The sequence below is a fragment of the Melospiza melodia genome, chromosome 28, assembly GCF_035770615.1.
Source record: "Melospiza melodia melodia isolate bMelMel2 chromosome 28, bMelMel2.pri, whole genome shotgun sequence".
Classification (NCBI taxonomy): domain Eukaryota; kingdom Metazoa; phylum Chordata; class Aves; order Passeriformes; family Passerellidae; genus Melospiza; species Melospiza melodia.
Window position 1 is genome coordinate 2,261,488 of NC_086221.1, and position 15,883 is coordinate 2,277,370.

Sequence of the window (15,883 nt, forward strand, 5' to 3'; positions counted from 1 at the left end):
ATCATGACAGGTTCCAACAAGGTCAGAAATCAATCCCAAGTGAGCAAGGCTGCTGATAGTGGGCACAGGGAATGTGCCACAGCACAGCCTCTCCAAGGAGGGGGAATTTGGGGAAGGAGAATCCCAGCAGGGTTGGCCCTGCACTTTGCTGACATTCTTTCCACTGACCAATCCCTCAGCTGGAATCTGGCCTGGAGCAGGAATAGGATGAGATGGGAGATGGTTTGTGGTGTTCCAGATGGGAAAAAAAATCCCCTCTGAATTAGAGACAAAGCTGGAGAGATGTAGCCAAGCCATTGGAGTCAGCAGAGAAGGGATGGGGATGAGTTAAAATCCCCCTCATGCTGCTGCTGTTTCTCTATCAGGAACACATGAGTGTCCTCTCTGGGAGAGGCGTGCATCAGGATGGCATTTGGGGCTTTGGTTATCCACAGGTACAGAGGCCAGCACAGGAGAGCAGGTGGGATGAGGCAGTGCCAGCTGGGAGAGGGCTGAGCCCAGCCTGACTCTGCTGGAACCTGGAGACAACGTGGGAGAAGGTGTCCTTTGGGTTTGGTGCATGGGACTAGCCACGAATGTGGGTTTTGTGACACAAATGTGACACAAATGTGACAAGGAGCTTGACTGGGCACCCAAGGCAGAGGAAAGGTTGGGCTTTGGCTCGGTCCTGCCTGCTCCACTCCTGTGGGACAGGCAGCAGGCACTGCAGCTGGACCAGGACTGGTGAGCACAGAGAGGGGTGACCACAGAGACGGGACTGGAGCCCGGGGTGCTCCCTCCATTGGGATATCCCCCCGGGGCTGGATTCCAAGGAGTGGGATCAGTGTAACATGGACCGGCAGGATGGGACCGTGGGGAATATGGGGCAGAGCAGGTGGGAAGGGCTGCGAAGGGGACGATGCTGTGCTGGTGTTGGGTCCCACTGCAGGGAAGGCACAGATCTGGGATACCGTGGGATCCAGGGGGGCAGCGTGAAGGGGTGGGGGTGCCCTGGTCAGGCAGAGCGGCCACGAGGCCGCCACGGCCGCCCCGGCCCGGCTGTAACTGAAGGCACCAGATGAGGCAGGAATGCCAGGGGGGAGCTGGCACCTCGGGGCTCACACAAAGCCCTTGTTCGGGTCCAGCCGAGCCGTGCCAGCCCCCAGCCCCGCCGGGCCGGGTACTGTAATCCCCGTGGGGAGAGCACATAGAATCAGACAGACAAGTTTTGATGTGAGGCAGCAGCTTAGGGTGGGCTCAGGTTTCCTTTGGGTTTTCTATATTTATCTCCGTGATTTAATGCCAGCGCCGGGGTTTAAATGGCACCAAGCAGTTGGCGCGGGGAGAGGGAGCAGCCGCCGCCGAGCCGCGCACACGTCCCCGAGCCGCCCATGGAGCTCTTCGAGACCAACCCGTATTTCTTCCCGGAGCAGAGGTTTTACGATGGCGAAAACTTCCTGGGCTCCCGCTTGCAGGCCTTGGAGCCCGCGGCGTTCCCCGAGCGCGCCGAGGCCGCGCTGTGCGCCGAGGGCAGGGCGGCTCTGCAGGACAAGGAGGCGCTGGCCGAGCACTGTCCCGGGCAGTGCCTGCCCTGGGCCTGCAAGGTGTGCAAGAGGAAATCCGTGTCCATGGACCGGCGCCGCGCCGCCACGCTGCGGGAGAAGCGGCGCCTCAAGAAGGTGAACGAGGCGTTCGAGGCGCTGAAGCGCAGCACGCTGCTGAACCCCAACCAGCGGCTGCCCAAGGTGGAGATCCTGCGCAGCGCCATCCAGTACATCGAGCGGCTGCAGAGCCTGCTCAGCTCCCTCAACCAGCAGGAGCGGGACCAGCGGGAGCTGCGCTACCGGGCCCAGCCCGCCGTGAGTGCCCGAGGGAGGGGAGGGGGTGCCCCGTGGGGTGACCCCCGTGGGGTGACGCTCCGTGGGCGCGATGCCGTCTCGGGGGACGCTCCATGGGAGAAGGGCCATGTGGGACTGATGCTCTGTGGGGACAATGCCCTATGAAGGTGACTTTCTATGGGGTGATGCTCTGTGGGGTGATGGCCGATGTGGAGTCATTTTGGAGTGCCATTCTATGGCAGAGATGCTCTAAGGGGACAATGCCCTATGGAGGTTATGCCACTCTATGGGGTTGATGCCATATGAGAATGAGGTTCTGTGGAGGTGATGTCGTTTTGGGGCGTCCATCCTACGTGGGTGATGCTTTAAAGGGTTGATGCCATTTCAGGGTTAAGGCCTATGGGGGTGATGCCATGGGGTGATTCTCCATGGGGACATAGCTCTATGGGGTGATGCCCTGTGGGGGTAACCCCAAGCAGAAGCTCTGGGGCACTGGGGGGGAACAGCACCTGCTGGGGGGAACAGCACCCCAGCTCTGCGGTGGGGCAGGCACTGCCACCTTGGGACACTGGTGGATGTGTGTCCTGCATGGGGGCACAGGGACAATGACCCAACCCTGCCGAGTGCTCACATCCCTGCGGGAAGGGGGACACTGCCCCTCTGTCCCTGGGAACGGCTGCACTGGGGCTGTGCATGTGAGTGACACGTGGGCCTGGGCTGGGGAGGGCTGGGAATGGTGAAAGTGAAGGAAACAACATAGAGCTAAACTAAATGAAAATGTAACATAACATAACAATTAATAATATTAAATACTAAATGCAAAAATAGAAATACAAATATGAAATATAAAAAATAATATAAAGCATAAAATATAAAATAAAATTAACCCTCTCTGTTCACACCCAGGCAGAGGAAGGGATGAGAGGGATGGCACAGGGACAGCTCTGGTTTCTAGGACCAAAGGGGCCCATTTGGGCACTGGCTGAGGACACTCAGTATTTGTGTCCTGTCACCATCCCCAGAGAGCCAGGACCTGTCACTCCACAAGAGTTTAGCCATTTAACCAAGTTTTTGAGAGGTATTTTCACCTGCCCCCTGATTCCTGTGGATGGCTGGCTATGTGCTTCCCTTCTGCTCTGAGGTTTAGATCTGTGAATGCACAGAGAGCTGAGACTACAGCTCCAGGTCTAGGGAGAGGTGGAATAGATAGATGTAGGGCTGTGTATTGGTGTAGGCATTGATGATATGGGTTCTACAGATCCAGAGATCATATAGACAAATTAGAGATTAAATTGATATGGATGTGATAGCTATAGAGAAAGATACAAATTATAGAGATAGATTATATATAGATAATATAGACAGTGATAAAGATTATATAGATTATCTATAGATATTTATATATAAATGACATACAGGTATATCTATAGATACAGATTATGGAGATATAGATGATGTAGATATGGATGATATAGATACAAAAGTAGGTAATGTAGATATGGATATAAATATGGCACATAGATATATGGGGATATATATATATATATATATAGAGAGAGAGAGAGAGAGAGAGAAAGATCCATATAGATATAGATGCAGATACAGATACAGATACAAATACAGGTACAGATACAGATACAGATACAGATATGGAAGGACTTTATCAGAGGCCCAAAAGAGGGAATCCCACATCTCCTTCCAGACTAAGGGATTTAAGGGCCAAACCAGTAGGTATCCAGGTAGTCCAATTTAATGCTGAATAAAGGAATGAAAAAGTATTTAGGCTCCATCCTAAATATTTGTGGGACTTCCCAGTATCCACTTTAATGCCAGAATACACTTGGATACCAGAATCTAATGTCCACTTCCCAGAATCCACTTAGATTTGGGAATGTGCCCAAAACTGTGCTGAGCTGTCCCTTTGTCACTTCTGTTCTCAGCTGCTCCTTCTCCCAGGTGCAGCCAGGGGTTCACATATTTATGCAAAAGCCAATATTTTGGGGGAAAAAAGATCGTACCTGGAAGAATTTCCTGCTTTAATGGGAAATAAGACCAAGTGTTAATTAGTTATCCTGTGTTGCCATGAGCTTGTAGAGCCAAAGTGCCATTCTAGTCTGCTACAAAGAGTTGGGTGTATGGGGTTGCTCATATAAATCACTTTTGGGGTTTTACCTGAGCTGACACCCATTCGCAGACAAAGACACACCCAAAAAAAGTAAATTCTGAGCTGTGCTGAATAATGCTCTCATTTTTCATGCTGTCAGCTCTTTTCTCCAAAACCACTCAGCCCCAAATCCACAAATCAAACTGCCAAAAGCTTTTCCCAATCGCCCCCCTCAGGATGGCCTGAGGGCATCCAGCCCATGTATCATTTTTTACAAGCCTGATTAGGTGATTCTCAGTAAAAAGGTGTTTTGCCCAAGGACATTTGTTCATCTCCAGCCCTTTTTCATACTCAGTGGGGAAAGAAACACCTTTTTACATGCAGTGAGCATGCAGTGAGCAGGGAGCCCCATTTCTCTGTGGCCAGTGTCCCAAAACAAGGAGGGTTTTCCAGCCTTTATGTTAAGGAAGCACCTGGCCCTGATGGCTCGTGGAGACCCTGAGTGCTGTTGGCTCCTGCAGGCGGGGAGGGATGTCCCCGCTGTGGGATGGGCCCCGGGTGTTGTTGGGGATGCTGGTGGGGTTTGCCGTGCCCGAGGAGGTGACACAGCTTGCTCTGGGCTCCTGCAGGCAGCCAGCGACTGCGGGTCGGGCAGCTCCTCCTGCAGCCCCGAGTGGAGCAGCCAGCTGGAGTTCAGCACCAACCCTGCAGGTAACGCCTCCTCCCTCCCTGGGGCGTCCCACGGCCTCGCTGGCTCTGCAGGGACTGGGAAGGAACCTTGCCCTTCTCTCCCCATCCCACTGCTGCAGAGTGATGAGCTCAGAAATCCTACAGAACCTCCTTGGCTCAATTCTCAGCAATTCAGGGTTCTCTGAGCCCTCATTTCCCCAAAACACCAACCCCTGGGAGCTGCAGCAGCCTGGGGCCCTGGTACCTTCATCCCCAGCAAGGCTTTCATCCCTTAGCTTGGCATGCTTGGCTGGGCATCACTGGGCATGGCTGGGCATAGCTGAGCGTGGCTGGCCAGCGCTGCCCCAGCCCCCCCTACACCCCCTCGGCAGCTGCTGATCTTTTTTTCCATGCTTGCCATTATCCCCGCCCCTGCCAAATCCACCTGTTATTTTCCCCAGAAGGCAGAAACTTAAATCTCATTTTCCAGTGGAGATTAAAACCTATACAGGATCCAAAAGTCCCACTCCCTGTTGCTCTCTAGTCCTTCCCCAGGATGGGGGCTGGCAGCAGGACCCTAGGTCCCTCTGGCCATGTGGAGGATCATGGGGTCATAGAATCATAGAAAAGAATCAACAAATTGTTATGGATGCAAAAGATCATCAAGTCCCACCCTCAGCCATGTTCACCACTAATCCACATCCCCTTGAGCAGAACCAGGAGCCATCTCTAGCACACAGTCCCCATTCCCAGCAGTGTCCTCATCCCTGTGTCTCCTCAGATCCCATTCCCAGCAGTGTCCTCACCCCCCTGTCTCCCCAAATCCCATTCCCAGCAGTGTCCTCACCCCCCTGTCTCCCCAAATCCCATTCCTAGCAGTGTCCTCACCCCTGTGTCTCCCCAAATCCCATCCCCAGCAGTGTCCTCACCCCTCTGTCTCCTCAGATCACCTCCTGGCTGATGAGGCAGCTGAGGAGCGCAACCTGCACTCGCTGTCCTCCATCGTGGAGAGCATTGCTGTGGAGGACGTGGCTGTGACGTTCCCGGAGGAGCGGGGTCAGAACTGAGCTGGTGCAAACCCCGGCGGCTCCTTGAAATGGTCACGGGGTGGGAATGAGATGGAGATCACATCCACCCCTCCTGCTGTGGGCTGCAGGGCTGACACCCCTCGGCTCCCTCCCCACCCCTCGGAGCGCTCCTGCCGGGCTGCAAGGACAACAGGGCAGGGGTGGGGTGGTCCTGGAGGGGCTTCCCAGGGCCAGGCCCTGCTCCACTGCCCAGCCAGGCACGGGCGGGTTTAGGGCCAATGTGTGCTGGGTTCGCTTTGCTGAGTTTTCCAGATGCTCCTTGACCAAGGTCTCTGTCCAGCCGCTGTCTGGTGGTGCTGACCCAGAGCCCACCTGTCTTTTCTACTGAACGCTGTGTGCAGTTGCCATTTAGGGTTTTTTAATTATTATTTTTGCTAACTTATTTGGATTCTTTTTTAAATAAAGGGCATTCTTGTTTGGACAGCTCGGGGTTTCCTTTACTGTTGTCCTGCCCTGTGTAGGTCTCCTCAGTTCCACAATCCCCAAATCCACGTTGGACATTTTCATATCAGTAAATCCAGCTGGATCTCAGCACATTCACTCAGTTGGGAAGTGGATGTGCCACACTTCAGTTAGCCCTACACTGACCAGTGATTTCACTGGTGTTTAACTGGAGTTCAGCCTAGGACCCCAAAGATCTTGAGGGAGCTAGAGATTAATGATATTTTGAATTTGGGCTCTACAAAGGAGGCTCAAAGCCAGCACTGTTTTAAAATCCTGTTTATTGGAACACACATACATCCTTTCCTGACCCGATCCAGGGTTTGGAGTCCATGCAGTACCAGTAATATGACGAAAGAAATAGGGCATCGATATAAAGGGCTCACTGACTCTTCAAATTAAAAAAATATTTAGTACTGTATTAGGCAAATGATACACCGAAAAGACGCTGTGACTGTAGAGTCTCTCAGATATTGCACTTCCAGACAGCACATGATAAGTATAAGGTCATTCCAGCCATCAATAAATATCACATCAGAAATAGGGGCCACACAAGGCAAACGTGGCATGAGGAGACAAAGAGATCCTACCCTATGGAAGAAATGGGAAGAGTTAAGAGCCTCCTGGATTGACCCCTGCCAGGAGGCAGGAGGGGAGAGCATCTCCTCTGCACCCAGAGGGGAGGGGTGGGCACATCCCGGGGGTGGAGGGGACTCCTGTTGTCTCCCTGGGCACCCAAGGAGGGTCCCCTCTCCTGTGGGTGCTGGACACCGTCCCCATGAGCCATGTGGGGTGGGCCCAGGCACAGCCCCCCCAACAGGGCACCTGACAGCACCAAAATCAGCACCTTGCCCACCCAGCCCTGGGCAGACACCGCCCTCCTCGCCTCACGCTGGGCCCCCTTCATCCCACCCAGCACCAGCCCTGGCACTGCCCTGGCCCCCCAAGGGCAGCTCCTTGCCCAGCCACCCTGGAGGGAGGATTTTCACAAGCCTGAATCTTCCTTGGCTTCAAGTCCTGTGGGCAGCAGCATCCCCGATGCCCAGGGCTCGAGTGAGCGCAGCCCGTGGCAGATTGGCAACATGAACCAGGCAGGAGAGAGGTTTCCAAACATTGCAGACACTTTGGGGGTGTCTGTGCTGCTCCCCAGATTGCACCATGCCAGGACAGCATCCGGAGCACACCCATGGCCCAGCCAGCGCAGGAGAAGTGGGGGACAGGCCATGGTGGGAGCCACGGGAGCCGGGGGAAGCAGGGGGTGCATGAGCAGGAGGGACAGAAGTTGTCGGTCCACAGCAGTGACAATCTGTGGGTCAGGGCCGAGGAACAGGCACAGGCTGGGCTCTTGTCCTGGAAGGCAGCCAGCACGTGGCGTACAGACATGGGGATTTGCTGAGGAGCAAAGCGGGAAAGGCCCCGTGAGGACGCTGGCTCAGCTCCACCTGTGCACCCACCGGCCAACAAACCCAGATGGAATCAGCATTGGATCCTCCTGGCACCGGGCAACCACAGCCCAGGGCACAGCAGGAGCCTCCCTGAAGTGCTTGACTAACCTTCCCTCACCCAACTGGGAATGGCACCTGGGGTCCCCAGAGGAGCCGTCTGTCCAAGAGTGGACAAACCGCACGTGGTGGGACACTGAACATCCCTCCTGCATCATCCCTGCGAGCCTGGGGCAGCAGCAGCTCCCCCACCACTGAGCTCTCCCTGGTCCTCCATGGCCAAACCCGGGTGAGGGCAGCCCCCTCCCTGCCTGGGTGCTGCTGGGGCTCCTGCTCTGCCCTTGGTCCCCAGCACTCACCCAGGGCTTGGCTCCCATCTCGCTGACCCTCAGCACGAGTACGTCCGGACCGTGGAGGTCTCCAGCCTTGGGGACCCGGAGGCACTGACTGGAAGGGAACCAAAAAGCAAAGCAATTAGTGACTGCTCCAATTAGCCCCCCAACATCCCCAAATCCTGTGTTTATTGAGCAGCAACTGTGCACTGCAGCCACGTGAAGATGAGTGTCAGAGGAAGAGCCACGTTTGGCTCTTGATGCTCCTGAGGCTCCAGGACATTTGGGAAATTGCCCCTGCCCTGGGCAGTGAGCACCCTGCTCCCTGTCTGGGTGGGATTCTGTCCCAGGTTTCACTGTCTTCAGCCAGAGGGGAACTGAAGCTTCCATGGATGGGGTAGAAAAGGTCAAATAGAAGCTTGACCCAAACTGCTGGATGGAAAGCTGGGACCTCTGAGCCAAACTGGAGGCAGGAGAAGAGCTGAATCTGGGGTTTGGAGTTGAAAGGTAAGTACACAGCTTTTTAATTCTCATTCCCATCCTCATTTCTGATTCTGATGAAGCCAGCTTTGCTCCAGTGGGGAGCAGCTGCTACCTTGGGATAGTGGGACCAGGGTGCCTGGTCCAGGGGACAAATTGTAGTGACCTGGCTGGAGCTTCTGCCTACCTATGGCTTTGGAAGGTACCAAGACACCTTGAAGAAAGGAGTTGTCTGTTGGGGGCAGATCCTGGGACATAAAACAGGACAGCCAGCACCACGGGCAGGGCAGGCAGGGTGTCCCAGCAGGTCCTGCCAGCCCTGGGAGAGCTCAGGCAAATGGAACCAGTTAATATCTCCCTTTGGGGGTGGTTCCCAAAACCAGAATGGAGAAAACTGGCCCAGACTGGACTCCTGCATCCTGGCAGCCCCTGGGTGACATATCCCACTATATGCCACAATCCTAGCCCCTAACTGGTTCTTGTAGTTCATAACCAAGAACTCACACATAGGTCTGAAGTGATCCTTCCAGAAAAACATTGCCAGCAGGCCACTGCTCCAGGATCATATGGATTGAGCATCTTGGTTGACCAGCAAGTCACTCCCTCCCTCTCCCTCTCCCTCTCCCTCTCCCTCTCCCTCTCCCTCTCCCTCTCCCTCTCCCTCTCCCTCTCCCTCTCCCTCTCCCTCTCCCTCTCCCTCTCCCTCTCCCTCTCCCTCTCCCTCTCCCTCTCCCTCTCCCTCTCCCTTCTCCTCCTCCTCCTCCTCCCACCCCTTTCCTTTCCTGGTGGCACATCCTTCCCCACATTCCCCAATGCTCTGAGCAGGGGTGAGAGGGCTGACCGACCTTCCGGGGGCATTTTCTTGGCGGGAGCAGCCGGAGGGGGCAGTGGCACGAGGCTGGTGACGCGGAAGCCGGCGGGGAGGGTCTCGGCAGAGCCGCTCAGGAGGTTGATGCTGTGCACGTCCCGCGGGCGGAAGCGCTTGCGCCAGGACGGCGTCCGACGGAAGGTTTTGTCATCGCCCTGCAGGGAACAGCGGAGACAGGCCGGGGTCAGTGCCAGCAGCACCTCCTGGCCCTGGGAGCTAACAAGGGTAGGCCTGTCCTTGGCGACCAGCTCTAGAAAAGTGTGGGATCAAAGGATATAGGACATCTTGTTGGGATCCCATGGCACTGGCTTTATCCTTTCCAGCTCATCTGTCTCTTCTCTACAGCAGCCTGCAGAGAAGGGACAGATTGGCTTTGCATCCTGCCTGCAAAGATGCCTTGGAGACATCAACACTGAAGTCCCAGTAAAGACTCCAAGGGATGCTGCTGGACTCATGGCAGAGGAGCTCCAGCCTTCAGAGCTCTTCCTCTGGACTCACCCCAGCAGCTCCATGTCCTTCTGATATTGGAGCCTGCGGCTGGGGCAGCTCTGCAGGTGGGGTGTCACCTCAGCAGGGCCCAGGGCAGAATCCCCCCTGCCCTGCTGCCCCCCCTGGGGGTCAGCCCAGCACAGAGGGGTTCTGGGATGCCAGAGCACATGGCAGGGGCACACTGAGCTTCTCATCCACCTACACCCCCAAGTCCTTCCCCAGCCACACAGGACATGGAGAGGTTTGGCACTCACATCATCCAGCCTCCGGTCCGTGCCCAAGGCGAGCAGGTTGTTGAACTCCCTCTCCAGCACTTGTCGAGCCTGCAATTAACCAACAAATTATGATCCCCCATCAATGGGGAATGTGCTTCCAGCCCAAACTTCCATTCTAGGAAAGCCTGAGTGTGACAGAAAGAGCCCCCATGCCATAGGAGAGCTCTCCTTTAAAAGGCAAAGCTGGGTTGGTGACACAGGTGTGGTCACACCACAGCCATGTCCCACACTGGCCACTCTTCTCCAAAATCCCCCAAGGATGCTGCTCCTACCTGGGTGTTCTGAGTGGGGATCTGCAGCACAAGGGCCAGGCTGTTGTGGTCAAAGTTTTCATCGAGAGCCAGCAGGGCCCCGTGCACACCACTCTCCACCAGGTTGTTCCCGTACTCGCGCAGCCCGATGGACTGGATCCAGTGAATGACCTGGTCATTGGTCCACACCAACACATCTGCAGGACAGCAAGGGCACGGCTCAGGGCCACCTCACAACACACTCGTGGCTCTGAGGAGCTCTGGGGATGTCCTGAGGCCCTTTCTCTTTGCTCCAGGATGATCCTGGGACTCTCCTTCCCAAGCCAGCAGCAAAACCAGGAGCTCAAGTGCCAAAACCAGCTCAGTTCAATTTACCAAGCTCAAAGCTGAAATAACAGGCAGAAAACAACTGTGAAAATTAATCCTAAGAACCCATGGCTGCTGATGTAATTAGGGGCATTATCAATAATGAGATGTAATCCAAGCAGCAGCCAGATGCACAGGGAATCTCACAACAGTGACGAGGAAGGGGAGGCTGAGCAAGCTGGGGATGTCCTGAGCAGTGAAATGGGCAGAGAAGATCATGGGATGCTCAGGCTGCATCTTTGTTTCCCCCTCCTCCCTCCTCATGCCTGCCTGGGGCCAGCTGATAAAGGCACTTGGAGCAGCAGGAAGGTGCCTCAGGAGAACAGCACTGGGGGCTCAGAAATAATGGGTTAAAAATAAGAGATAAAAGAGAAACTGGCCCTGGATATCTCCTGGGAGGTTTCTGTCCTGTTCTGGAGCTGGAACCTCCAGAACAGCACAGGGGGTGCTGACCTTTGATTTCATGCTGGGTCTCCTCTCGCCTCCTCTCGAGCTCTTTGCGGTCGTAGTTGAGCCTCTTGAGGCACATGATGCCGTACTGGAGGCTGGTGCTGCAACACACGAGGGGACACAAGGGACACGAGGGGTTACCCAGCCCTCCAGGACACCTGGCTGGGAGGGACCTGGCTAGGAACCCCCCTCTCTGTGTGCTCCCACATGCCCAAAGGATGCTTCAGGCCAGGGATGGGTCAGGACAGACAGAACCCAAAGCTGGACAAGGGGGAATGTCCCTCCCTTCCATGGCAATTCCCCACTCCATCAGTTTGAGCCCGTCCCAGCTGCCTGAGAGCAGATCCAAACAATGCTCACACGTGGTTGCTGGAGAGGGAAGGGGGAACCAGCCCATGGGGGCTGCACCAGGCTGAAGGGAGGCTGGAGGTAACCCTGGCAGGCCCATGGGTCAGGGTGGGCAGTGGGAACCTCATGGCAGGGTTGGATCCTGGTGCTGGAGTCATGGCTTGGATGGCACAAGCTTTCTCCCACTGGGCTGCTGGCAGACAGCAGTGGTGCACCAGGTGGGATGAACCTGAAGTTTTGCCCATGGTTTGCTTCACAGCCAGGGGAAGGCCGGGTCCTCTGCAATTCTGCAGCAGGTAGTGAGGTGAAGGAGAACTTCTGCCCCTAAGAGCTGCCCCAGCTCAGGGTGGTGAGTCCAGCCTGGAAGAGCCATCCAGGGCTGCCCAAGACAGGGGAGAATCCCTCAAATCCCCCTGACCTCTGCTCCATGGGCACGCTGGGGAGCTCCGAGGGCCAGGACTCACCGGTGGAAGCTGTCCACCATCTTCAGGTGCACCCTCAGGTCCTTCTTGGTGAGGTGGTCCAGCATGCGCGCGTCCACCAGGCATTCCATGAAGTAGCTGCGGTACTGGGGCAGACCCAGGCTGGGCAGCCACTCGTTCCCAATCCACTCGTGGTTCATGTCCCCATAGGCCAAGGTCTGCACAGAAGCACATGGAGAAGCTGGGGAGAACCCAGGGCTTGGTGGAGCTGCAGAATCCCAGATCAGTGAGAGCCCAGGAGGGTCACTGTCCTGAGCCAGGCCAGAGGAGTGAGCCCTGGGTGATACTGAGGGAGCAGGAGGGAACAGCCCTGTTGGCCCTGGACTGTGACCTACTCATGTCCCCCCAGGAGGCAAAGCATAGCCAAAAACAATGGCAAGGGATAACTGGACTTTATGAGCAGCTGCCTCTGGAAAAAGCACACTCATTGAAAGACAAAACAACTGAGAAACAGGTTCCAGTACATTCCCAACTCATTTTTAAGAATCTATAGTTTAAGAATCTCTATTTTATGACTTCAAAACAAACAAAAAAAAATCAGTTTTGGGAAAAAAACCCACCCATTCACTTCTACTGCAAGCTGATTTTGGGTCCAAAAATGAATTAAAATCCATCAGAAGGAAAGTAAAACATTTGAAAGGGATAAAACCAGAAGAGATGGATCCAAGCAGGACTCTTTCCTCCCAACTTTTTGGTTCATAAAAATCATCTGTATGGGCTTTGGGCTACAAAATAGGTTAAAAGCAAGTGTGCAGCTCGAATCCTGCCTGCATGCAGGGTGATCACACAGGTGGGGGTTCTTAACACAGGCTCTGGATCTCACAGAGGTCCCAGGAAAAGCCACTGCCTGGAGCAGAGTAGGGCCCAGGAGGACATCCTGTACCTGAGAGATGGCCCAGAGGAGCAGCCATGGGGTGTAGGTAAAGCCTCCAAGGCCTTGGTGAACATCAATGCCCCACACATCCCCTGGGATGTCCAGCTCCCCCCAAACACCCCATGCACCGCCCATGCACAGGAGTGACCCAGGGACCTCACCTGTGCCCAGCTGCCTTCCTCTGTGTCCTAAGAGTGACACACGCAGCATGACAACAGAAAGGACAGTGCAGTCAGTACCTGCTGGCCCTGCAGGGACAGGGCCTGCCACGCACAGAGACCCCTCAGCACAGAGGGACACGGGGACAGGGCTCACTCTTATGCCTTGGGGACCTCAGCCTTGTCCCCAGGGTGATGGGGACACCCCGACCCTGCTGGGCCTGGTTCCCACCCCTTCTCTAAGCAAGAATACAGGATGAAGAAGGGGAAGGAGAAGGAGAAGGAGAAGGAGAAGGAGAAGGAGAAGGAGAAGGAGAAGGAGAAGGAGAAGGAGAAGGAGAAGGAGAAGGAGAAGGAGAAGGAGAAGGAGAAGGAGAAGGAGAAGGAGAAGGAGAAGGAGAAGGAGAAGGAGAAGGAGAAGGAGAAGGAGAAGGAGAAGGAGAAGGAGGAGGAGGAGGAGAAAGAGGAGGAGAAAGAGGAGGAGAAAGAGGAGGAGAAAGAGGAGGGGGAGAAGGAGAAAGAGGAGGGGGAGAAGGAGGAGGGGGAGAAGGAGAAGGAGAAGGAGGAGAAGAAAGAAGAGGAGATAGGATGAGGCTTGGGCTGGAGAAGGCACTGACCCTGGGGCTTGTTCATCTTTCCTGGGAAACACAGGGAGTTCTTAGGTCCCCCCAGTTCAGAGGGAAGAAAGAGAATTAAGCTTCAGTACATCTGTCATGACCCACAGGGGGTTGCCCAAGCCAATTTGCTGATTTTGTAGCAATTTCCTCCATTGCCAACTTACGTTGGTTTTCCCCAGAAAAGAGCTCACAAAACCTGCCAAGGGACAGTGGCACATCCCTGCTACTCAACAAAAGCTTCAAGAAAATGCGTATTTCAGAGAACCCCAAACTTGTCTGGATTGGAAGGGCTCATCCTATTCCACCCCTGCCATGGGCAGGGACACCTCCCACTACCCAGGGAGTGCCAGCCTGGCCTTGGACACACAATTCCCACCCAAGTCTGAAATGCTGCCCTGCTCTGAGACTCGGACAGGGGGTGATCAGGCTGCAGGGAAGGGAGTGTGGCTCCATCTCTCCAAAGGAGCCAGAGCTTTTGGGAGCATGGACACATCCCTGCAAGGGACCCCAGGCTGTCAGCCAGTGGCAGGGACACATGGTGGGGACAATATTTGGGTATGCTGGGGTTACTGGCGGATTAGACCATGACTTGGGTGCAGAAAGGCTCGGGGATCTCATGTGTCTTGAGATCACTCCTGGGTTTTGTCTTTAACTCCCAAACAGCCAGGCTGCTCCAGAAACCCAGAGATATCCACAAGGGAAAAAATCTGATGGGCTTTTAGAAACTGCTGGGACATAAAAGGTTGAAAGAGGGTTTCCAAAGAGCTGCAGGGTGCTGTCCAAGAGCTGACATGTGAGGGATCCCCTTCCCTCTGGGTTGCCACACCTGGAGCTGTTTGGACCCTGACACCCTGGGGGCTTCCCCCAGCCCCCTGGGGCTGCCCAGCCTCACCGTCTTGGTGGAAGTTGCCATGTTCTCCATCTCCTCATGGGTGACCCAGACATTGCCAGACGACTGCAGGGAAGAGAGCAGAGGGGTCAGGGCAAACCACCACAGAAGTTCACAACCACCATGGAGTCATGGAATTATTAAGGCTGAAATATCATCAAGTCCAACCCCCAAGCCAGCACCACCACCGTGCTCAGCACTAAACCATGTCCTCAAGTGCCACATCCACTCATCTTTCGAACACTTCCAGGGATTGACTCCACCATTGCCCTGGGCAGTTGTGCCAGGGCCTGATCAGCCCTTCAGGGAGAGATTTTCCCCAGTATCCAACCTGAACCTCCCCTGGCACAGTTTGAGGCCATTCCCTCTCCTCCTGTCCCTGTTCCCAGGGAGCAGAGCCCAACTCCCCCCAGCTGTCTCCTCCTGTCAGGAGCTGTGCAGAGCCACAAGGTTCCCCCTGAGCCTCCTTTTCTCCAGGCTGAGCCCCTTTCCAGTTTCCTCAGCTGCTCCTGGTGCTGCAGCCCCTTCCCTGGCTCTGTTCCTTCCCTGGACATGCTCCAGCCCCTCCAGGTCTCTGTTGTCATCAAGTGCCCAGAAGTCCCCCAGGATTCCAGGTGTGACCCCAGCAGTGCCAGCACAGGGGTAGGGACTGCCCTGGGCCTGCTGCCACCACAGTGCTGGGACAGCCCAGGTGCCCTCAGCCTTTCTGCCCAGCTGAGCACACCTGGGCTCATGTCCAGCCTCTGTCAGCACCAGCTGTGCTGGAACCAAGCCTGGCTCAGGCTGGTGGAGGATCAGACCACCATGTGCTGTGTCCTGGGGACACCCCACATCCTTGCAGCTCAACCTGGTGACACCCAATGCCCAAGGGGACCCTGGCCTCTCCATGCAGACAGAGAGAGCAGAACAAGGACCTTCATTCATCTCCCTTTCCACTTCAATGTGATGTTCAGGGAGCCTGCAGGCCTATCCTCATCAGTTGTGACCCCAGACACAGCCATCTGAGGGGGACATAGCAGCCTTCCTTCTGCCAGCTGCAAGTCTACAGATGTGTCTTGGCATTACTTGGCCATCATTAACCCCTCAAGGCCTTTGGGCACCAGCAAAAGACAAAATCTCTACATTCTATCAAAGGCAGGGATCTGCAGTTGCTCTGAGTTGCCCCAGGAATTTCAGATGTAAAAGTCTTGTGTCGAAATGTTTGGGAAAGAGGCTTGTGCAACCAAGCTGGCCCTGAACATCAGGAATGTTTGGATTTCTGCTCTTTGGATGGAGTTTTAGCCTCTCCAGGGCAGCCAGGCCTTGAGTTCTGCTCTTTGCAGGATTGGCCTCCTGCTGAGAGCCCCGTGTGAGCGGCAGGAGCCTTGAAACTGGAAAGAGCTTCATGCTTCCAGCTGGGAATCCCCATTTGTGCTGGGGGATGAGCGTCCAGTGGTTTGACCA

The 15,883-nt window shown here is 55.2% G+C and overlaps 2 protein-coding genes across 12 annotated transcripts in view; one reads left to right on the plus strand and one right to left on the minus strand.

Annotated features, from left to right (window-relative positions):
• The first annotated feature begins 1,303 nt into the window (after window positions 1-1,303).
• MYOG (myogenin) lies at window positions 1,304-6,101 on the plus strand. The gene is made up of 3 exons (XM_063177936.1): window positions 1,304-1,838; window positions 4,551-4,632; window positions 5,536-6,101. Exons 1-3 carry the CDS (start codon window positions 1,371-1,373, stop codon window positions 5,655-5,657), a joined length of 672 nt encoding a protein of 223 aa, XP_063034006.1. The 5' UTR covers window positions 1,304-1,370; the 3' UTR covers window positions 5,658-6,101.
• A 282-nt stretch (window positions 6,102-6,383) lies between these two features.
• Window positions 6,384-15,883, minus strand: part of PPFIA4 (PTPRF interacting protein alpha 4) — a 65,346-nt gene continuing 55,846 nt past the window's right edge. For 8 of the 11 annotated variants that reach the window (XM_063178102.1, XM_063178101.1, XM_063178104.1 and 5 more), the window contains 9 exons: window positions 14,444-14,506; window positions 12,938-12,964; window positions 11,885-12,060; window positions 11,076-11,173; window positions 10,278-10,453; window positions 9,985-10,053; window positions 9,219-9,396; window positions 7,921-8,008; window positions 6,384-7,511 (listed from right to left, as the gene is read on the minus strand). In XM_063178102.1, the coding sequence (XP_063034172.1) occupies window positions 7,950-8,008; window positions 9,219-9,396; window positions 9,985-10,053; window positions 10,278-10,453; window positions 11,076-11,173; window positions 11,885-12,060; window positions 12,938-12,964; window positions 14,444-14,506 (846 nt within the window). In that variant the 3' untranslated portion in view covers window positions 6,384-7,511; window positions 7,921-7,949. The remainder of the gene's footprint in view (window positions 7,512-7,920; window positions 8,009-9,218; window positions 9,397-9,984; window positions 10,054-10,277; window positions 10,454-11,075; window positions 11,174-11,884; window positions 12,061-12,937; window positions 12,965-14,443; window positions 14,507-15,883) is intronic. The other 3 variants (XM_063178109.1, XM_063178105.1, XM_063178099.1) reach the window with 2 other exon arrangements.